The sequence below is a fragment of the Pleurodeles waltl genome, chromosome 4_1 (genome assembly GCF_031143425.1).
Source record: "Pleurodeles waltl isolate 20211129_DDA chromosome 4_1, aPleWal1.hap1.20221129, whole genome shotgun sequence".
Classification (NCBI taxonomy): Eukaryota; Metazoa; Chordata; class Amphibia; order Caudata; family Salamandridae; genus Pleurodeles; species Pleurodeles waltl.
Window position 1 is genome coordinate 859,167,105 of NC_090442.1, and position 24,580 is coordinate 859,191,684.

At 44.8% G+C, this 24,580-nt stretch overlaps 1 protein-coding gene across 1 annotated transcript in view; it reads left to right on the forward strand.

Annotated features, from left to right (window-relative positions):
* Positions 1-24,580, forward strand: part of OTOGL (otogelin like) — a 1,080,166-nt gene that overhangs the window by 398,161 nt on the left and 657,425 nt on the right. The window contains exons 16-17 of the mRNA XM_069227564.1: positions 8,062-8,186; positions 9,301-9,510. Of these exons, the coding sequence (XP_069083665.1) occupies positions 8,062-8,186; positions 9,301-9,510 (335 nt within the window). The remainder of the gene's footprint in view (positions 1-8,061; positions 8,187-9,300; positions 9,511-24,580) is intronic.

Here is a 24,580-nt window from a genome sequence, read left to right on the forward strand (position 1 = left end):
TGTGCCAGTCCTGTTCCTATTCCCTTTTTGTTTGTAGCCTCTCGTACATCGCTTTCTGTGTTCCTGTTTGCACAGACCTTGAGATTAGTTCTGTCCTTGTTTTTGAGGCCAGTCCTGCTTTTCCCTGAGCGCAGTTCCTGTTTTCAGTTTTCCTTGCTCTATTTCCTTTTGTCTTTTCTTATGGTTGTGTTGGTCTTCACAATGATTACATGGAGTGCCTATGAGAATCTAAGACTTGGTGTATCTGCTCAGAGACTCACCCAGTAGCCTATTCTCTTATGAGCTGCTGTGTGTGTCCCCAAACTCTTTGAGAGTAACTGTTCCTTACCAAGGGCCAGTTTTAGTTGGCTTTAGTTACTGGGAACTGACCTGGAAGGGGTGTGCTGACCTCTGGAAAGGGGGTACTGTTTTTAGCAATAATTTACAATTTAAAAGCACCTGAAGCACAGATCCATATGTGTCCAGCTGTCAGGCAACAATAAAAATGGCAAGATAATTCTTGTGATTGATGTTCCTGTTAGAGAGAGAAAAGCGGAGGTTTATTCAGTGGCAGTTTTGACTTGCCATAAAGTAGCGCAGAGGGTTAATATGCCTGCTGCAAAGAACGGATCTGTATTTTATTTGGATAGCTGAGTGGATTAGTAAAGCCAGCCTTTACATGAGCTTTATAACAAATTAAATGTGTGTGAGAGAGGAGCTAGGGAGAGATGAGGGGCACTTTTGCCAGGTCGTAGTGCGGGAATCCGAGGAGGAGGTCATGGGGGGTAGGCGCTAAAAAAAGACTGTTGCGTAGGGTACCACCAGTACTAAAGCAGCCCTGTCCTTACCTTTTGTACAATCTTCTCCTCTCACAAATAGATCACTTCTAAAGGAGCACACCAACTATCATTTCAGATAGTTTGTTTATAGTGGTTCTGTTTGTAGTGTCATCTTGCCTTCTCATTGTTTATTGTTCAATGTTTATCTTATCTTTATAGTTCTGTCTTTGCAGGCATTATTTAGTGCCATGGTGCCATCATGAATTGTATTGGATGGTGTTATGTACTGTGTTAAATATTTCTGTTTCCATATATGGAGTCCATGGACAGGGTTAGCAAAGGAGAACTGTCATGCTTAAATGGATGCTGTGCATTATTATTAGTTTGCAAGGTCTTGTAGGGCAAGACACCAGTGCTCCATGTTGATTTGAGAATCGATATCAGACTCAAAGTAAAATATAAAAGGATTCCACATTTAGAGTTTTGATTTTGATCTTAGTACTAACTAAAAGTACCAGTTAGCAACATGATAATACTACCCGTGAGCAGATGTGTGCAAAGGTATTTGAAGTGACACAGTAGTTTGCATAAAATCTCATAGCTGTTCATGAACTATAGTTTAATTCCCCTCTAAAGTGAAATGGGTCATACAAAGCCCAAGGTACTTCTCTCCCTATAAAAGAATTTAGACTAGGGACATTTTTAGGCAGGTTAAATGTCTTACTTACCTTGTAATGAGGGTTTACGTTTGGGAGGAAGGACGCCAAGCAGAAGAAATTGCCTTTTCAGTAGCCAGTGAAGGCAATGTCCACACATTCATGAGTTAAATGGCTGTTCTACTCTTCCTACATTTTCACCAACTCCAATTCTGCTTCTACAGACATGTACCTCTGCCCATACATAGCAATGACTGTATTTGTTATGTCTGTATTTGCTGATATTCCTGACTTTCATACCACAATCCCTATAATTTAGAATTTGCTGTGATCTGGCTGATATAGTAATATTGAACAACAGCAGGGGAGGAGGTACTAGGTAGGAGAATAGATGTGCTATTGTATGGTAAATGTATTAGGGTGTAGGTAGGGACAGTCATATCAGCCTCTAGCATGGGTTGTATGCACTTTGTTTAAGTAGGGGTAGAAGTACCTGCCAATAGGTTCTTGTTAGACTTGGCATCCTTAGTGTGGTCCCCCCTAACTTTTTGCATCTGTTTACCAGGTTGTTGATGTGTGCTGGACTCTATTTTTGCTGTTTTTGTTTCTCTGGGCACTTTACCACTGCTATCCAGTGCTAAGGTGCAAGTGCTCAAAATGTGTATGTAATTGGTTTATGCTTGATTTGTATATTTGATTTACTGATAAATCCCTAGTACAGTGCACTAGAAGTGCCCAGGGCCTGTAAATCAAATGCTACAGTGGTCCTGCAGCGCTGGTTGTGCCACCCACAATAGTAGCTCTGTAAACATGGCTCAGACCTGCCACTGCAGTGACTGTGTGTGCAGTTTTAAACTGCCAATTCGACTTAGCAAGTGTACCCACTTGCCAGGTCTAAACCTTCCCTTTGCTTACATGTAAGACACCCCAAAGGGAGGCCCTAGGTACCCCCATGGGCAGGGTGCAGTGTATATTTAAGGTAGGACATATACTAATGTGTTTTAACGGGCCTAACAGTGAAATACTGCTAAATTCGGTTTTCACTGTTGCAAGGCCTATCCCTCTCATAGGGTAAAATGGGAGCTGCCTTTAAATATGATTAAAGCGTAGATTCCCTTTGGGAGCAGATAGACTGTGGAGTTTGGGGTCTCTGAGCTCACAATTTAAAAATACATCTTTTAGTAGAGCTGATTTTAAGATTGTGTGTTTGAAAATGCCACTTTTAGAAAGTGAGTATTTTCTTGCTTATACCATTTCTGTGACTCTGCCTGTTTGTGGATTCCCTGCTTGGGCTGTTTGCACCTCTCTCTAGACAGTGACACAAAGGGAGCTGGGGTGTAGCCTGCATATCCTGATGAGCCGTCTTTGCTAGGAGGGAGGGGAGGAGTGGTCACTCACACTTGAAAGGGCTGTGCCTGCCCTCACGTAATGCAGTCTCCAACCCCCTGGTGTGTGTCTAGGGCCTGGCCTGGGCAAGGCAGGATTTCACAAACAAGAGAGACTTTCCTTTGAAGTAAGCCAACTTCAAAGGCCAAAATGGGTATAAGAAAGGCACCCAAAACCATAGACTTTAGATCACTTCTGGACATCAAGTGGAACCTCTGCCTGGAGAAGAGCTAAAGAATTGAGGAGGTGCCCTGCCTGTGACTGTGCTTTGTGGAGTTATCCTCTAGTTGCTGCTTCTGCCTGTGCAAGGGGGCAAAGACTGGACTTTGTTGTGCATTCCTGCTTGTGAAGAAATCTCCAAGGGCTTGTCCTGAGCTTGCCTCCTGTTGTTGAAGTCTCAGGGCCATCAAAGACTTCCCCTGCCAGCACCTGGAGTTTCTGCTGAGACTCCTGCCCTGCCAAGTGGTACCCTATCCAGTTCCTGGGACATTAACAGGTGAAGCTGGCAGACCATGATTGAAAATCCACGCACAGACCGCTGTGCAGGGAAATTTCCGTCGCAACCTCTGAGACGCGGCTGAAGTAAGGACGTGCCGCCACCTTTGTGGCTAAAATTGATGCACCGCCTGCAGCACAGCTGGAAGATCAACGCACGCGGCTAGAGGAACGACGGGCCACATCGCTAACGGAGGCTGGTAACATCACAACCCACACAGCGCTGTTCTGCTAACACCGCGCGTCAGGATTTTCAAAGCAAACCTTGCTGGGCACGGAAAAACGAGCAACGCCTGCCCGGACCTGAGTGCTGCCCGGATCGACACATTGCTCTCCTTTGGAGAGGAAAAACAATGCACGCCGACCCGACCAGAGAAGGAGAAACGGCGCACGGTCTCGCTTGCGGGTGAGAAATCGACGCACTGCTTACCTTTTTTGACACACACTCGCCCGTGCATGTTATCTTGACGCTACCCAGGCACTTTTCAATGCTAACAGTGATTTACCTATTTACAAAAGGATTGAAGACTGTTTTGCTTTTTAAATTAATAACTTGACTTGTGTATTTTGGGTTTTTGTCGTTTTGGTCTTGTTTTGTTTAGATAAATATTTGCTATTCTTGTAAACCTGTGTTGTGTTATTTTGGTAGTGTTTTCATTAAGTTGCTCTGTGTGCTGGTACAAATATTTATACCTAGAACTCTGAGGTTAAGCCTACCTGCTGGTGCCAAGCTATCACAGGGGTGAGCTGGGGTTAGCTGAGGGTGATTCGCCCTTACCCTGACTAGAGTGAGTGTGAGAAAACAGGGCCTGTGCTCTGTGTAAAATCAATATGCAAATTAGGATAATTATAATTGGCTAAGTTAACCTACCTATAAGTCCCGAGTATATGGTAGGGCATGTAGGTTTAGGGACCACAGCATAGGTAGTGCCCCCATAGGTGCACTGCTGAGGTGCCCAGTGTCATTTGAAAGGCAGGCCTGCCTTGCTGGCTGCTTTTAAATTAAAGTTATATGCAAATTCGACTTTGGAATTAAAAGTAGTTCCAAAGTCTTAAACTACCTTATTTTTACACATAAGTCACCCCTAAGGTGTGCCCTATGTGCCCCTAGGGCTGGGTGCCATGTAACTATAAGCAGGGACCTTATAAAAATAGTTTTATAAGCCCTGGTGAGGTAAAAACAGCCAAATTTGTTTTTCCCTCATTGTAGTAAATGGCCTTCATAGGCTAGAATGGGGAGACTTTATTTTAATTTTTAAAGTCTCCTTAAATGATGCATACCAATAGTTTGGTATCAAATTATTGGTTGTAATAAATCCCACAACTTCCAGTTGTTGGATTTAATATAACATGTTCAGGTAAAGAGTTTTAAACTTTACCTGAAAAGTTACCAATTTCAGCCCTGCATTGTTTTTGCTGCTGTGCTCTGATTGGCCAGCCTCTAGCAGCCTGGCCAGGCTACTTTGATGAGGCGTGAAGTGGCCTGGCTTCACACAAAGCAATGTGCTTGTGGGAGGGAATCTCCCCTCAGCAGATGGTGAGGCAGGAAGGGGGAGGGCTGCCAAACTGGTCTTCAAAGGCAGAGAAGGACATTTGGAGCAACCAGCAACACCCCCACATCCTGCAACCCCAGACAACTAGGTGCCCCCTTGATTAGATTAGGAGAGGGCAGGAGAGGGGGGTGTTTATGATTTTTAGCCACATCAGTGGGTGGGCTCAGCCAGATGTAACCTCCAAAAATCAGATTCAGCCATGATGGATTTTTGGAGGATGTTGCCTCCTGGGACTGATTTTTGCCACACTTCCCAGGAAGCGGTCATCACAGCGGGAAGGACCCTGACCGGTACAGCCGTGGTCAGAAACGGAAAACCAGCGGTGTACCGCCGGTTTTCCGCTGCCCTGGGGAATCCTCCAGCTGCACCGCCATGGGGATTCCGACCCCCATACCGCCATCCTGTTCCTGGCGGTTTTGGCCGCCAGGAACAGGATGGTGGTATGGGGTGTCGTGGGGCCCCTGGGGGCCCCTGCAGTGCCCATGCCAATGGCATGGGCACTGCAGGGGCCCCCGTAACAGGGCCCCACCATGATTTTCAGTGTCTGCCATGCAGACACTGAAAATCACGACGGGTGCAACTGCACCCGTCGCACCCCTTCTATTCCGCCGGCTCCATTCGGAGCCGGCATCCTTGTGGAAGGGTGTTTCCCGCTGGGCTGGCGGGCGGCCTTCTGGCGGTCGCCCGCCAGCCCAGCTAGAAACCCAGAATACCCGCGGCGGTCTTGTGACCGCGCAGCGGTATTCTGGCGGCTCCCGCCGGCCCTGCGGATACCGTGGCCGGCGGGAGTCAGAATGACCCCCTAAGTCTGAAGGTAAAAATCTCCACCGAGGATTCCCGCATCGCGTATCCGGAGAAGGGCTCCAGGAGGTCGGATTGGACTGGCAGGTTCGTCCCGCTGAAGAAAATCTTCGAAAAAAAAAGACTAAGTGTGAAGGTAAACTTTTAACGAGGCCTCCCGCGGCCTCCCGCGGCCTGTAGCCAAGCAGGGCTCCATCGCGGTCGGCCTTAAACTTTGACTTTGCCTCGGTCGAGGTGCAACCAGATGACCCGATTGGCGGTTTTTGCTTCTAGGCGCTAAAAAAATTATAGTTCTTTAAAAATTCATATCTCCGGTTCCCCTTATCCCATTTTATTCTTTTTTGTGTCATTTTAAAGATAAAATATAATCTATTTTTATAAATTGGTTTGGGATTTTTAAACTGTTTCCTGGGTTTTATTTAATTACTGTTTTGTGATATTTGAATGCTTTACACTCTGTCTCCTAAGTTAAGCCTTGACCCTCGTTGCCAAGCTACCAAGGGTTGAGCTGGGTTTAATTTACTGAGACCTTACTGGACCTAAGTGGAGGTTAGTGGCCTATTGCTAAGTGTAGGTACTCTGCCCTTAACAATAACCCATTTTCCAACAGTGAGGGTCCTTGCTTGGACAGGTGGTAGGTAACCTGACTTCCAACCAAAGACCCCATTTCTAACTGTTCTAGATAGTGGGGAAAGTATTAAAGTACTAGAGTATAGGCAAGGATAGAGATACTGTTTTGTTGGTAGTGCTAGTGGTATTTGGGTATAGGTATATGTACTAGGATTTAGATAGGGGTAGCAGTACCAGAGTATGTAGTAGCACTAGGATATAGGTATAGGTCTGTGGTAAATAAAAAACATAGTTCAGTTAGGGGGAGTACTAGCCAGAATATAGGAAAAGAAACAAAAAGCAGAAAAGAGAAAAATGAAGTGATGTACAATCCTCCAGCCCCCAAAGACAAAGCTGAGGAAGACAGAGGTGGGGAGAGAAGTGACACAAGTAAGGGGCTCTAACAGCGAGGGGGAATTGGCAGGTCTATGCGAGCCTGGAAAATAGAAAATGAATAGAGAACTGTTTTAACATGAAGATAACACACCAAGATTGCATTCCTGGGAATGCCATTTATTTGGAGAAAAATGAGGAAAGAGGTTTGTGGACAAAGATTCTATAGAACAGGTTTTCTTAATTTGTTTTCCAATATCACAAACAACCAGAAAATTTTTATTGTTTCCCTAGCTTTGAGAAACATATTTGGTAAAAGAATCAGATATAAGGGGGCCTGATGAAAAGGCTTGGCATTGACCATTTTGAGAGTTTTTTCAATATCTTTACTATCATGTTTTGCAGGAGACCCTTGTGGAATACCCTTTGATTCATTTGCACTGTCCCTTTCCCTGCACATCAATTATTCCTTCTGCTTTATTTGGTTTGTTCCAATTTCATCATTCTCTCTCCCACATGACTTTGACTGTTTGGAGAGACTTATTAGGATCTCATTACTGAACTACCTTGTGCTGTCTGGGACCACATGCACTTGGAAGATGGTCCTTAGATTGGCCATCGTTCAACTTATCTAGACTACCCAATAACTCTTGGAAACACAATTTATACACGCTCAGTCAGAGATTACTTTTCTTTGACACGTTTACAAGTTTTCTTCAGAATTTTAGACTTAGAAGCTCTACTGTGAATCAACCTTTTGAAATATGTTAGTGCTATTTGTACTTTTATATACTTATAGCTTTGTATAAAAGTCACAGATGGTGATGAAAATGTGTCAGTGTTGTTTTGATAATCTATACAATTTGGAGCACAGAATTATCCACGTTTTAATAAAATTCACTTGATTGGATTTATAATCTACAAATCCTTACTCTATGAGCTTACAATTACTTTTGGAATGCTTCTTGAGTGCTTGGGTATCTTTGTATACTCTTGTATGCAGTGGACCTGATGCACCATTGTTGTTCGTGCCTTGGTAGTAGAGCACGTGATACCTTTCAAGCAGCACCCTAATTAACTGTGTTCTTTGTTCACATTATGTACATTTACGTTTGTTCAACAGGGGTGTGATTTATATACCATTCCTACCTTTCTGTATATGTACTTAAATAAAGATGTTTAACAACCAAAGATTCCTCCAACACTCTAACATAGTTTTATAGAGCCTGGAAAATTTAGCAGTCCTGGAAGGAAATATTTGGAGTTAATGCTTAATGAATATTTTTAGAAAGTAGAAAAGAAATTGGGTGGGACCACGGGGTGAGGGCTATCAAGGAGAAGGACCAGCGAGAGACAAGGGAGGGCTTCACTGTTTTAAAACGTAATCAGGAATCAAACTGTCTAGGTTTGTGAGTATTTTCTTAAGTAGCATGGAAATAAAAAATAAAGAATCTTTGACTTTTATTGTAGGTCTCCAGCAGGAATGATTGAAGGGACCCCTCAGCTTCATGCCAATGCATGGAAGGTGTCCTCAGCATGTTCTAATCCGTTCTATATTCCTGTAATGGATCCTTGTGATACAAATCAACAAAATGGTAAATTCTCAAGTTCACTTTGTGTAACATTGACTTGATTTTTTATAAGTGTACATCTAAATGTGTATTACAATGATAAAATAATACCCATTGAAAAAGCTGGCATTTCCCAGAGTGCAGACGAGACTATTACTTACTGAATCCACCTTTTTACGAACCTTCACACCATAATTTCCTTCGCAGCTAAAACAGCTATGCTTCTTAAAGAATGCAGGGCCCACAGCCAGAGTATAGATGCGGCAAATAGAGTGCGAGGGCAGGGCAGGGCCAGTGCTTCACTGCTGCCAGTAGTAACTGGCAGCAGTGAGGAGTGGCCACTTCAGTTTGAAGTGCGCATGTAGGTTTGGCCCGCTACCTTGTTAGGCCAAACCGACATGCGCAATTTAAACCTCTCCAACCCGGCTGACTTGGACAGCTGGGTTGGAGAGCAGACACAGGCATACAGTGCCTTTTGTAGCATGGAGCCGGCCCACTCCAGGCAATCAAGACGCTTTGTTCATGCTGCTTAACAGCATGAGGACAGCGCCTTGATTGGATGAGGGAGTTGGCAGTGGGCTTTGCGCTCAGAGGACGTGCTGCAAAAGAACAGGGACGCGCTGCAGAACATCGAGTAAGGTAAGTGTTTTTTAAATATTTATATTGATATGTATGTTCTGTGTGTAGTTTTTTGTGTGTGTGTTTTGCGCCCCTCCAATTAAATTTGCTACCAACAGCTACTGGAGTATAGGACTCTTTAGCTTTATCTAGGTTTTGTTAGGTTTGTCAAAAAGGACAGTACAGTCCTTAATCTGAACCAGTGGTTGCTGGTGGGGCCCACTGGCACTCGTTCTTGGGGACCAGCACTTACTTTTCCTCAACAGACCAATCCAGAGCGTGAGAGAAAAACACTTAAAGGGGGACAGAAGGAGGAATTAAAAGATGAAAAACAGGGACAAAGGGGAAAGCAGGGATGCAAAAAAAAAAGGTAGAGTGAGATAAAAGGCCAACAAGTGTTTTGTGATGTATTATACTACAATACTTATGACAGAGAACCAGCATTTGAAAGATTCAATGAAAACACATTGTTCTCAAAGATATTTTTGTAATTGTATTTTCAAAAATTATTTTTTCATAGTTGGCTATGCGGCTCATTGTGAACTAATCAATGAAGACCTCTTTGCACCGTGCCACGCCTACGTCAGTCCTGGTTTATATTACCAGCTCTGCAGCTTCGATGCTTGTAAATGCGGAAGCAATTGTCTGTGCAATGCTCTTGCTCATTATGCCTACATCTGCGAGAAGCATGGAATTTCTATCGATTTCAGATCTCACGTTTCATACTGTGGTGAGTAAAGTCACTGACAACCTCCAACACACCATGTGCTGTAAAGGACATTGCGTTTAGTGTACTAAGGATAATACAGTTATTTAATTAGCATCAAAAAGGGGTGATGTGTTGGCACCGTTTATGCTAGAAGTATCTTGCGCCTTTGCTTAGCTTTTATTGGCATAGTGTTGGTGGAAAGCAAATCATATATGCTTTTTAGATATTGCAGTGGGAGTTATGCTTACGTGGTTGCATCCATATATTGATTAAGGAGTCAGTCAAAGCACCATCAACCTTTTTAGAGACTTTACACCTTGCGCTGGCACTAAAGTGAACTAAAGTCCACTCTTGATGTTGTGGTAATCACCACCCCTAGTTCTTAAATGTCATGTAGACCTTATCTTCAGTCTTCTGTTCTTCGTATTCAGGAATCCTCATTTTGAGCCAACATTTTCTTTCTCTATTCTTCTGTTTATGGTTATGCCTGACTGGGAACTTTTGCTTTTTATACACACCTTTGGTTCATCGCCGTAGGGTTGAACAACCTCTTCTCAGTTCTGCTCCCTGTTACTATCTCTTTAAGCCCGTTTTTTTCTTTTACTTTACTGTGGATGCACACATTCGGTTTAGTAACGAGGACACTCAAGTGAGTTGAATAAAGAATGATTTATTCGGTAACAAGGTAGAGCAAGCATACACGTCTTCATCTGCAACAAGTCCCAACCAACTGTCACCATTCATAGTTCCATAGTGAAACCATGCCTATCTCACCATGTGTGACATACCCCCCAAAAGCATCCTAACAACATCACAGTTTTATTAACCTAACTGCGATTTTATTTTTGAATTTATCACATAAAACTAAGGTGGTCATTCTGACCCTGGCGGTCTTTGACCGCCAGGGCGGAGGACCGCGGGAGCACCGCCGACAGGCCGGCGGTGCTCCAATGGGGATTCCGACCGCGGCGGTAAAGCCGCGGTCGGACCGGCACCACTGGCGGGCTCCCGCCAGTGTACCGCCGCCCCATAGAATCCTCCACGGCGGCTCAGCTTGCTGCACCGCCGCGGGGATTCTGACCCCCCCTACCGCCATCCAGATCCCGGCGGTCCAACCGCCGGGATCCGGATGGCGGTAGGGGGGGTCGCGGGGCCCCTGGGGGCCCCTGCAGTGCCCATGCCACTGGCATGGGCATTGCAGGGGCCCCCGTAAGAGGGCCCCTACATGTATTTCACTGTCTGCCGCGCAGACAGTGAAATACGCGACGGGTGCAACTGCACCCGTCGCACAGCTTCCACTCCGCCGGCTCGATTCCGAGCCGGCTTCATAGTGGAAGCCTCTTTCCCGCTGGGCTGGCGGGCGGTCTGAAGGCGACCGCCCGCCAGCCCAGCGGGAAAGTCAGAATTACCGCCGCGGTCTTTCGACCGCGGAACGGTAATCTGACGGCGGGACTTTGGCGGGCGGCCTCCGCCGCCCGCCAAGGTCAGAATGAGGGCCTAAGTCTCTGACTCGCAACTACTAAGTTTTCTTGAAAGATGTTACCCTCAGGCACAGAATTTGCTTATAATGGGTTGACAAAGGTCGGATAATCTGTATTTGTTAGGGCTTCAGGGCAATCGGCAATCCCAAGATACTGGTCCCAATATTAACAACAGGTGTGTTTTGCTTCTGGTTCCCTAGGCTCTGCATATTGCGGAACACCAGAACTAAGAACCAAGAGGCTTTTTAAAGACGTAATCTGATTAAAGTGTGATGAATTGTTTGATTCACTTACAAACCCTGAGTTAATATTACTATTTTCTATAGACACTGTTGTGGACTGAGATTCTGGATATAGCGGGGGCTGAGCAGAGCTTAAGATACTAACAGAGAGAGCACTCAACAGCAATAATACCAGCAGTTCCCCCTTTAGTGCTGCTGGTGCCCGGTGCAACAATTTTCTTTGGGATCCCCCTGCCCAAGACCTTCTTTACGGATTACCTTAATACCTCCCTTTTACAGTGCTCCTCATCTCTTAATAGCCTCTCTCTACCCATGTATTTAATGTGTTTTATACTGTTACATATACCATAGTAGGGTGTCAGAGCATTTTTATCTCACACACATTATAGAGAGACAACGACTCATATGTGTGGAAATTAGGGCCTGTTTTAGATATTGGTGGATGGGTTAATCTGTCAACACAGTGACGGATATCCAGTCTGCCGAAATCTAAATCTCATTATTTCCTATGGGATTTAGATTTTGGCAGATGGAGTATCCGTCACTGTTGTGACAGAGTAACCCATCTGCCATTATCCAAATCAGACCCTTGGTCTGTAGGAAATGTTATATAAGACATTGAGGACTGTAAGGTGTAGGAAGCACATGTCACCCAGTAGTCAGTATATTTTAAGAGTGTTTTGTCTGGAGAAGCACAAACTCTGGATTTAAAACATACTTCAGTGGTTGGGGTTTGGCTTTTTTAAGAAGAATGTCTTTCTAGCTGAATGAACCTTTTTAGCAACATTAGGATAATGAAGGGTGGGCATAATGTTCTAACCTGTACCATGCAGTTTGCATGCAGCTCTTTGACAGTTCTTAGGTGACTGTGTTACATTAGGACTGTAATTTATGAACTGCAAGTAACAAAAGTATTTCTGTGACAAAAGCAGTAACTCACTAAGCAATCCACATAAAATACATTTCTGTGATCTGTATGGTACATGTTCTTTGCCGCCATAACAATCCACTGTGCAACTTACTGATGTGCCAAAACCGACTCCCACTAGAGTGAAAACTCCATTTCTCTCCAGCATGAACATTAATCACCAGAGTTATCTTTGCATTTTTATTGTTACCTGAAAACTTTGCTGTAGATACAAGGAACTTTGCAGCAGTTGTTTTTAAATCCATGCTATTTCTAAACATAGCGCCCCAAAGGTCAGCGCCACGTGAGACGGCACCAGTCACCCTGTCCTAAAGCTGGCTCTGAATACTGATCCAGCCCCGTCCAGCTCCTTCTTTAGATAGTACTTGTGCTCTTATTTTGTTATTGTTTTCCAGATTTGTGGCTATGTTATGGCTGTTTTCATGTCTTGGCTGGCTGACTGGCCTGATTAAGAGTACTCAGAAGGGAATCTAATGGTTTTATTGAGTGTTTTGAGTTTGAAATATTTTTGTGGTGATCTCTAAGTGCTTAAATGTAACTTTTAATTGATCCTCCTCCTTTAAACTTGGATTTCTTTTTCATGGAGTCTGGTGCATTTTGTAATGTAGTCTCTTGGACTTAGCTGCGTACATTGGAGGGAGTCTGTGACGTTAGACAGCAAAAATAAAGAATATGCACCAGAGAGCATTTGATTGTTGCTACAAATCTTTTGCAATGATCCTTTGCATTTAATTTAGCTCTTGACTTTTTGCGTTGCACAGTTCTTGACAGCCCCGTCTTCTTACAAGAGGAATCAATAGAGCTGTTCAGGGTCTTCAGTGGTTTTGTTGACCATATAATAACATATACACACACATTCCTGTGATGGAAACAAAAACATCTGGGCCAGGCTACTAGCTGGAGAGGAAGCATCAACATCAAAACCTCAGGCTATCCTGACTCCTTGGAGTTCCCTGAGAAAGCTAGTCATATTTCCTGAACTCAGTTGTGTAAAGTTTCCAACCTTATCAATCAGTTTGTAAAAACGTACTTAATCTTGGATATTTTTTTTCTAAATCAAGTCTCTGGGAATCCGTCAGACAATTCCTGGTCTTGATACCTCCAGACAGCATCCATGAACTTTAATGCTGCTAACTTGCACATTGGCACTGTAATAGTACCTCTGGCCCCCAGGATCTCCTGTATCACACATACTCACACCTTTAAAAGCTGCTAACATGAACGCTTGCACCTTAATAACACTCTTGGCCCCGGGACCTCCTTTATTAGTCTCATCACATGGGCCAGTTTGCCAGTTGGGAACAGACATTAACATAATAACCTTGGGAAACTCCTGGCAACCAGGAACCTTTTGAAAAAGACAACTGTGTGACTCTTTTTAGTTTTATAAAGCCTGATAAAATCTTTTATCCTGTACACTTGCACTTTAACCAAGTGCATAGGAAGGCCTCTGGAGAACCCATGTGTCTGATATACCCCAGACAGCTTTTATGTACTTATGGATTTTATATCCATTTTTAATCATGCTCAGACTCTATGCTCTGTTATGAATTTTGATTATTGCTCCTCTCTTTTGTATGATTTTAATTAGTCAAAACAAAAGAAGTTACTTATTTACTGTGGTGGAAGAAGGCATCACGCAGTGAAGAGTTGATTATAATATCTGCAATATAGATTTAAACAGTTTTGATCATTCCTATTATCCTCAAGCCTCAGGCAATGTCCTGGGGTTCTCATGACTATCAAGTCTCAATTTTGAGCTAAAACACTGCTGCGATTTTCAATTCACATCCCCAGGCTGCCAGACAGAGATGGCTAACTCTGTGACTGGACCTGCGGTGCTAGAGCGACCCATTGGGTCCAGCAGAGATCAGCTCTCCAGGGTTGCATCTAGAGGTGGACACTCAGGGGGTCATTCTGACCCTGGCGGTAAAAACCGCCAGGGCCAACGACCGCGGGAGCACCGCCAACAGGCTGGCGGTGCTCCCATGGGCATTCTGACCGCGGCGGTACAGCTGCGGTCAGAAACGGAAAACCGGCGGTGTACCGCCGGTTTTCCGCTGCCCTGGGGAATCCTCCATGGCGGCGCAGCTTGCTGCACCGCCATGGGGATTCCGACCCCCATTACTGCCATCCTGTTCCTGGCGGTCGTGACCGCCAGGAACAGGATGGCGGTAAGGGGTGTCGTGGGGCCCCTGGGGGCCCCTGCAGTGCCCATGCCGCTGGCATGGGCACTGCAGGGGCCCCCGTAACGGGGCCCCACTAAGATTTTCAGTGTCTGCCTTGCAGACACTGAAAATCGCGACAGGTGCAACTGCACCCGTCGCACCATTCCCACTCCGCCGGCTTCCTCGTGGGAAGGGGTTTCCCGCTGGGCTGGCGGGCGGCCTTCTGGCGGTCACCCGCCAGCCCAGCGGGAAAGCCAGAATACCCGCAGCGGTCTTTTGACCGCGCAGCGGTATTCTGGTGGTCCCAGCCAGGCCGGCGGCGTCCGCCGCCGGCCGGGGTCAGAATGACCCCCTCAGTCTTCGAGTGGTCTCCTCAAAATTGTACAAGGGAGCATCTGACTAACCCATGCAGCACTACCCTTCACCCCTGTTGCATTTTAATTTGGGGTGATTAAAGCGTGTGAAGGTCTAGATAAGAGTACACAATTCAAACAACTGGTGCAATAGAAGCTGACACCATAAAAGTGGCAGAACGCTGACCTCAGAACTTGAGGTAAGGGAGGTACTTTCTACTGCCCACAAGGCATGAGTGCATGTTGCTGATTTTCGAACCACCAGTGAAACCCTCCTCCTGCTTTCACCCTTACCCCCCTTTAGCCTTCGACTGGCACAATTTCTCAATTCTGGATAACTTGGTTGTATGAGCTTAGTAGGATGGGATCAAGAAAGGACTTGTCCTTCTGAGACCATTTGCCACTCCTCACATTGCTAGTAGGTCTCTCAGATCTTCCTCAGCACACCTATTGCAGGTCTCTAAGTTTAGCAGATCTTGTTCGGGTGGCCGTTAATTTTCCTGTCAGGCCCCCAGACTTTGGAACACTCTTCCCCTCGAAATACACCTGCTTTCCAATGAGCTTTTATTCAGTAAGGCCCTGAAAATGTGGCTTTATAGTAATTAGTTCTGTCTAAGAACTAAGCAGTATGCTGACTGCTTCAGCGCTGGGAGGTCTCCAGGTAGCCATGTGCCATATAAGACTTGCAGAACAGAATACATTAGCTCAGGCTATAGAGGACACTCCTATCTGTGGCACTTTAAATGCCCCTTCGTGCTGCTGGTGGCTCATGCCCGAAAAAGATCTTTGCTTACTACCAATCACTGGCTGCGATGGAAGGTGATTGTCATGGACTTAATGAGAATCCTTGGCATTGCTGTCACTTGGGCTAGGGGCAGTTTCCAGCACAATCACAGTCCTCACTTACTATAGGGCTTTGAGGTGCCGGCTGACACAACAGGAAGAAAATGGTTGAAGGCTCGTGCTGAACATGACTAAGGAAGCACAGTACTGGCATGGCACATCTTTATAGCTGCAGCTACTGAACCTCAACAGTTGCAAAGGGCAAAATACTTACCACAAAATATCCATTCCTCAAATAACACTGTCTCACCACCTCTGAAGATCACCTCCCCTACCTACCAGGCTGACCATGCTTCAGTCACTGACTACTCCCTTGTGGAGTTGCTGGTGATGGCAAGCTGGAATGTCGATGACTGACTACAAGTCATGAGACTGCTTGTCACACCATGTGTCATTGATCTGCTGTTTCTTAGTCCTCCATTGTCAGCAGTGCATTTGATCTAGATGCTGCCCTGCTTTCAGGCATTTTGCTGGACTGGAGGGACTTGGAGAAGCCAAATGCACCTCCCAGTCTTCTGCAGAAAGTCAGACCCTTATGATCATGGATGCTGTTGCTAATGAATTGCTGAACCATCAGTGAAGCAACCAGGAACTGGAGCTTGAGTCTAATGCATCATGCTTAGGCATAATAAACTTTGAGTTATTTTGGAGGCGATTGGAATGTCCAGGAGCAAAAGGAACTTAAGGGACTGGAAAATGAGAGTATTGGAATACAAGATATAATATTTCCCTATAATGTCACCCTGTGCCCACTGCTGAGGGCTATGCCATTTGTTAAAGGCCCTGAACCCAAGTTATAGTGAGAGTGAGGGTCTTTAGCAACTGGTATAGCCTGAGGGAGAAGGGCTATAAGGCTATTTGAAAATTGCACCCTCTGAGGGTAGAATGTTCTGAATTAAAAAGGGAGAAACAGGAAGACAAACATTGGAATGTTGGAGCTACGGGATTATGCCACCCACGTAGACCTGGTGAGACTTTCAAAAGAGCAAGATCAATTTAGTGACAATCTAGTGAAGATCTGCCCTGAAAACAATAAACAGAAGAATAGTAATTGGTTTGGAGCATGCCAAGGCCTTAAGAAATGTGGAAAGTGTAAATTTGGTCAGCATGGGAGAAGCACAAAAAATTATGAATCACCATCGCTTAAGACTAGAAAACATATACAATGCCACTTCCATTTTAAAACTGACCATGTGGTTTACATTCTACAGTGTCACTGAAAATTGAAATCTGTGGGGAGAACCATGCTTTTGGCGCTTAAGAAAACCTTGCAGCATATAAGAACTATAAAAAAACAAAGATAGAACATATCCAGTAGCACGTCACTTTCTTTGAAGAAAAACATAAAAAGTAATATGCAAGGACTGATATATTTTTGTAGTGGATATTGTACCAATATATAATTGAGTTAAATACGACACCCCGTTGACTGAATATGGAAGAGGTTTTGTAAACCCACCTGTAGCTCAGCTGTAAATCTCTTTTTAACTCTGTGAGAGGCAATGTACTTGATTTGAATAATTCTAAATCTCTACTAGTGCACTGGGCACTTTAGACACTGAAAACGTGAAGGGGATAGTGTAACATGAGTAAATTGCATGGTAGGTAGGATAAACAGTCTTTTATTTCCCCAAAACAACTTTCAGCATATCAGTAAGTAAAAGAGAGCTCGCCCACTGGGGCTTGATTCAATGGTTGGGAAGGGGGACCAAAGACGCAACAATTTTTTTTTTTTAAAGTTGCATATCGAAAGTGTCCACTTGGGCTTTAGTTTGTATAACTGCATGACCCCCGTCCATTTATTTTAAGTGGTGGCCCTGGGGGAAGGGTTCCCCAGGGCCTAATAAGGTTCATGGAGGTTAGTCATGTGGCCCTCTCCTCCTTAACTAAAAAAAAGGGCCTTGGGGAATTGAGTCCCAAAGGCCTAATATGGATCTGGGAGTTGAGCCATGTGGCCCTCCTAGCCCCTGAATAAAAAAGGCACTGGGGAAGGGGTCCCTGGGGCCTAATAAGGCTCAGGGACAGGGGCCATGTTCCCCCCTTCCTTTCAAATAAATAAAGCCCTGGGAGATGGGGTCTCCAGGGCCTAATGAGGTATGAGTAGGGGGGGCACAGAGGCCCCCTCCCCTTATTAATATAGTCCTGGGGCACGTGGTCCCCAGGGCCATAATAGGCTTGAGGAGGGTAGCCACATGGGCCCCACTCCCCTTTAAAAAAAAAAGGCCCCGGGGGATGGGGCCCCCAGGGCCATGCCTTGTTGCCAACCCTGTGCTGTGCATGGACGAAGAGTTCAGTCAGCTGCCTTTGTGGGGGTTAGCCACAGGGTCTGGCTGCAGGCTAGGACTCGTGGCCAACCCCTAGGGTGAACAAATGCCATACACAGCGTGCGTTAGACTGCATGTGGGGGGGTTGGCTGTAGGGCCTGGCAGTCACCAGTAGGTAGTAATAGTTAGGACATAGTTTTATAGTTTCTATAGAGAAAACATTTTTTGAGTTGGCTAGATCTTTGGCACAGTTTGTTAAATCTTCATGAAATTTTTGGGGCGATCTGTAAAGCAGGGGCAGAAGAAAATTCCCATAGAGATTTTAGACATCACTACAGGCCTGAACTGCTGGATGGAATTACACCAAATTCAACAGAGAGGTAGCTCTTGGTCCAGAAAGCATGCTTTTTTAATTATTTGGTGTACATCCATTCAGCAGTTTTTGAGAAAATAAAGGAAATCCTAAATTGTATATCAAGGGTCGCAACGACTTCACAAATTCTCCTGATCTCGTGCAGAGATCTGGTTGTCTGCCAACACTTCAACCAGGAAATGTTGGTGGGCATTTTGGGACACAGCTTCAGCCAAGTACCAAAAATAAATGCAAAAAAATGAAAAGAGAGGCCACCACCTCCCAGGGCCGGCCCATACACAACAAAGGAGGGGGTGGCCAAAATGCCTTCTTCCTGGAGCCATTTATGGCCCAGGTGAGTGCCACCACCCATGGCGGCTCCTGCTATCTCCTAATGTGCCCACCCTCATGAGGTAGTTGTTTGATTTTGCTTGGTGGGACAGTTCCTACCAAGCAAAAGCAAACTCTCCACTTCCAGCAAGCGGGAGCTGTCAAAATGCTTCTGCTTGCTTGAAGAGGAATTTTCATCTCTTGGAAAGAGATGAAAGTAAGGCTCCTGTATGCAGCGAGCTGCGTTTCCAGCAGCTCCCTGCATGCAGGAGCAATGCTGGCTCACGCAGGAGGCAGGGAGTAGTCTGGGACCGGGGAGGCCTTGAGGCTCCCTCCGCCGTCCCGAATAGGAGAAGCATTCCTGATCCACAGAACTATGGTCACATCTCCATCAAACAAAGGAGCTGTTACTTCTACAAATTACAAATATTCCAAGTGTGTCTTCTCAGCAGTTCCATCTTGAAAGGTAAAGTTATCTGATGAAGAAGTTTGAGGAACAATTACATTGGCAAAGTTACAGACACACAAGGTCACTGGAGACATTACTTTGGCATCCTTGACCAGGCTGTAGTGTAGGAGATGCCTACTCAACGAGGTAGCATTTACTAATTAGTAGAAAGTACTCCAATTTGGTAGACATTCTGCACAAAACACTGGCCTCTTCTTGGATAAATACACAGACAGGATTTATTCTGGCACAAAGCTCATTTCAGAGAATTTAAATCTCAATGGAAAGCATTGACATATAACCAAAGCTGGTGCTCAAGTTGAAACTCCACTTCTGTAAAGTACTAATCATCCTAATATCTTGCGCATGGCCAAGGCAAAGCAAGTTTGTTTCTCTTCATTTCTACCTTGAAAAGTTATCCGTAAACTTTGATGGAGGTTTGCGTCTTTGCTTTTTTCGAGCGCAATATCTCATGAAATGACTGTGATGAGTGAGTTCTTTCTTGTCATCTGCTACTGAGACCAGAGATCGTGCTTTCCCTTTTAAAAACTACAAGTATGAAAAAAAGGCCTAAAAGCTCTGCCCTTTTGGCCACAAGCCATATAGATATGTGGAATGCTACATCTTCCCGCCCTTTATGCAGATGATGGAGAGCTTACTAAAATGATCCCTCAAGTGCGTTTTCCCCCAATTTTATGACACTTTCTTGATGCACAGCAATATGATCACATCTGCACCAAACAAAGAAGCACTTTATGAGTGGCTGAGGAGTTGGGTGGTTATAGGGGGTAGGCTGCAGGCTGCGTGGCCAACCCCTGCTGTGCATGGCAGAAGGCCACGTGCGATGCAGGGGTTGGGTGGTTATAGGGGGCAGGCCACAAGGCCTGGCCTGTGGCCAGGCCTTGCGAGCCACTCCTGCCACACAGAGCCAAAGGCCGTGCATGGCACGGGTTGGGTGATTGTAGGTGGTAGGCGGTACCGTAGAGATTCAACAGTTATATCAAGAACTATAACTTGTGCCCTAAGTTAACTATAACTCGCACCTTTGTCATGCACAGCTAATTACTCCACATATTATATCATTGATGACATCTTCTATGGCATCTCTGATATTATCACTGCAGCATTTGCAATTACATTTTTGATGAGAAAATTGAGCATTGCGAGGGAGCAAATACTAGTCACCTTAGGGCACGAGGTACAGTTACTTGAGATACCTCTAATTTTCTGAATTTCCATGGCTTTGTATGAGTAAATTCAAACTCTAACTATAACACCCCTGTAACCTTTGTTTTTTTTGTTTGTCTCATACAGTAAAAAATACATATATATATATATGTATATATATATATATATAAAAAAAGAATGACACACACTGGTGCAAAGCAGAAGTAGACAGGCTCAGTTAAAAAACATTTTTTAATCCAATGCCATTGTGATGGCCATAAAAACCCATCTGGTTTCGCCACAACACACGCGCATCTTGTTCAAGGGTCAATTCCCCACATATACGGCACCACTAAATTACATGAAAAGGGTCAACAAAGTAAATAAAGGCTTGAGGGCTCCTAAACTTTGTATAAACATTGCGGCCATCTTGGAATATTTACGTTTGCATGCACGCTGTTAGAAACCGTAAAAGGAAGCATGGATAAGAGCAACTGTGAAACCCACAAACTTTACAGTATCACAGCCAATTGTCAATGATAACAGTATATGTGTGAATATATGGTAGTTGTTTTGCATTGTTAGACAGTGTTCCATTTAGTTTTTCTCAAATCCTTAGTTTAGCAATTATCCAATATATTACAAAACAGTATAGACTATCCCAATAAAGCTCATCCTGTCCAAATGAACATTGATGTTTGTAGAACTTTATGTTGCACAGAAACTGGATAATACTGTACTTAACATGTTTCAGAAGGGAAACTCTATACAATGTAACAAATATCACAATGAAACCCAAATGGGCTAACATATTCACTCTCTATACAGTATTTAGGTTATCCTCCCATGAACTGTACACATTGCTTTACAAATTGCATTCTTGAAGCAAAGTAGAATGATCATCTGGTGCAGCTCAATACATCATGCCCAAGTGGGCAAATCATCATCTTGTCAGCACATTGTACTGAATAGCAGTTTCCCTAATACATGACAACATGTTGAACTGCATACCAGTCTAAAAAATGTATTAATCAAAATAGCTTATATATCTTATTGTGTAACATATAGAGAAACTGTTCTTCATGAAACCATACATGATGCCTTATGCTGTCCTGCGTATATGTTCAAATTATGACACGATGTAAAAGCAAAACAAAGATAACTACTAATCTATGATATGTGAACTGCAATTTCCTCAACCTTATGGCTATTCCATTAGATCTCTGCTGACTGCATCTTTTACAGTGAAATATCCTGGTACAGGCATCACTGGGTCAAAATCATGTATGATATAGAATGTTAACAGTATCCCAAGAATAACATAATGGGCAACCCAATTGAATTGAAACTTCATTTTTGTATCCCCAGAGATGACCCTGGTGAACATGAGATATTACACTACAAATGCACATGAATCCATGTAAAATCAACATAATTACATCAGTAAGAGAGTAATTCAGTCAATGGTCCCTACTCGGGTGTGAGCATCCTTAATATATTTACACATCCTAGGCATCAAAAAGAAGAAGAAGAAACAATATCAAAAGTAGGGATAAAAAATAATTCTATGGCATTCATATATAGAAAAGAATATTAATATCTTACCTCATTAGCCACAGCCCATCTCTGTGGTCTCAAAAGAGCATAAAGAACAAGTGATATCACCCTGCGAAGACAAGAAAGGATAAAATTATCTTGCTGTGCCAAGAAGAGGACCCCAACACTGTGTAAACATAAAACATGTAAACAGAATGAAATAAAAACCTATGTGCAAATGATGGACTACATATCGATGGAGAAAATGCAAAATATAAACATCCAACAGGTAACCGAATAATACAATTACAGTACCACACTTATATTAATAGTCAACACGAGGACAACAGGAATAACTGAGGAGATATCCTAAGCTTTCTCTATTAATCACCTAAATGTATGGCCATTTCTTTGTCAGTGTTTAACCCATTTGGAATTTTGGTATTAAGTTCTATAATATACCTTGATTCCAGTTCCTTTCGAAGGTTGGGTGTGATTACCACCTATTGCCTTCAGGTACCTGGTCAAGAGCAAAAAATCTAAGCAACTCACTCCTGCCATTGTGTAAACTGGCAAAGTGTAGCGCTACTGGGTTCGTCCAAGTTCTTGTTAGTACGGATATGTTCCAGTATATGTTTCTTAACCGGATAGACAGTACTGCCTACTTATAAGTCCTCACAAGGGCAAATTAATGCGTACACACAAAAATCGATTTACAATCCCTCATGGAAACGCCTCCCCTATATGTCACAGTCAGGTACTTCCCCCAAAAAATCAGTGTCCTCAGAAAAACAAACATCCCAGTGCTTTTTTAGGATGTCATGGACTTCATTAGATTTATGGTTGAATGTGATGATAAACCTCACCTGATTAGTGGTTTGTGTCATCTGTAGAGGTTTGATGGCTAACAGATCCCCTCTGTTGGTATTTTGGGCCTTACTCAGGGTGGTATTCAATACAGTGGTGGTCATTCTGACCCTGGCGGTCTTTGACCGCCAGGGCGGAGGACCGCGGGAGCACCGCCGACAGGCCGGCGGTGCTCCAATGGGGATTCCGACCGCGGCGGTAAAGCCGCGGTCGGACCGGCACCACTGGCGGGGTCCCGCCAGTGTACCGCGGCCCCATTGAATCCTCCGCGGCGGCGCAGCTTGCTGCACCGCCGCGGGGATTCCGACCCCCCCTACCGCCATCCAGATCCCGGCGGTCGGACCGCCGAGATCCGGATGGCGGTAGGGGGGGTCGCGGGGCCCCTGGGGGCCCCTGCAGTGCCCATGCCACTGGCATGGGCATTGCAGGGGCCCCCGTAAGAGGGCCCCTAAATGTATTTCACTGTCTGCTGCGCAGACAGTGAAATACGCGACGGGTGCAACTGCACCCGTCGCACAGCTTCCACTCCGCCGGCTCGATTCCGAGCCGGCTTCATCGTGGAAGCCTCTTTCCCGCTGGGCTGGCTGGCGGTCTGAAGGCGACCGCCCGCCAGCCCAGCGGGAAAGTCAGAATTACCGCCGCGGTCTTTTGACCGCGGAACGGTAACCTGACGGCGGGACTTTGGCGGTCGGCCTCCGCCGCCCGCCAAGGTCAGAATGAGGGCCAGTATCCTAAGAGCCTCTTTCTTTGAACTTCCCAACCATTGTCTCAGATTCTGATTGAAATGTTGTATTGGAACTACAATTGCTCTGTGCCCTCAAGAATTCCCCATAAGGGATGCTGTTGATTAAATTAGGAGAGTGACTACTCTGGACATGTAGCAAGGTGTTGCCTGCAGTGCTTTTTCTATGTAACTTCGAGGTTAGTTTTTTCCCTGTTACCTCCGCTATGGTGTTCAGGAACTCAACCCTTGTATTGCTAATGAACCCCTCAAATGTTAGGTTTAACTCATTGTTATCCAGTTTGGCAACTAAATTGATTGTCTGTTCCCTGTCACCTCTCCAGACCAAAAATAGGTTGTCAATTTAGCAAGATCAGAGGATAACGTGGGAAGTGTAATCCTCTATGGCTCCAGCCCCCTGCTTCCCCTACCACCCCAAGAAAAGGTTAGTGTAGCTGGGAGCATAACAGGTGACCATTGCTGTGCCCTGGATTTGTCTGTACAGTTTATTGTCAAACCAGAAAAAATTGTTATCAAGACAGTACTGGATCATAGTAACATTTCAGTATGAAATAGAAAGGATGGGGATGTTGCCCTCAAGAAGTGTCTGCAAGCTTGGATACTGTCAGTATGTTTAATGCTAATATATAGACTGCTGACATCCAAGGTGATAAGCAAATAGTCTTCCTCCTAAGGAACAATATATATATATATATATATATGTATATATATAGATATATATAAAATCCTTGACAGATGGAGCGATAACCATCCAACGGCTGCACCAATCCCTTGGTTAGATCCTGACCATTGAAACGAAGTCAGATACAACAATGTTGCATTGAATTAGTTCAGATGTATTCCTTATAATGGTTACACAGACTCCTGCAATGGAGTGTCAACGCGTTTCGGCAAAAACGCCTTCTACTGGACAATTCCGGCCAAGAAACTGGCACCATATATGCACAAAATAAAACCCATCATTTGATTTCATTATGTAGTAGTGTGCTCTAATGCAGCAGCCATGTTGGAACATGCAACAACCTAAATGTAATCAACATATCTATACCCAGTTTTAACACTGCAATGTTAACATAAACTATTTTCAATGGTCTAGACATTAAAACATTATGGGGGTCATTCTGACCCTGGCGGCCGGTGACCGCCAGGGTCACCGACCACGGGAGCACCGCCAACAGGCTGGCGGTGCTCCCGAGGGCATTCTGACCGCGGCGGTTCAGCCGCGGCCAGAAAGGGTAAACCGGCGGTCTCCCGCCGGTTTACCACTGTCCTTGTGAATCCTCCATGGCTGCGGAGCGCGCTCCGCAGCCATGGGGATTCTGACACCCCCTACCGCCATCCTGTTCCTGGCGGGTCTCCCGCCAGGAACA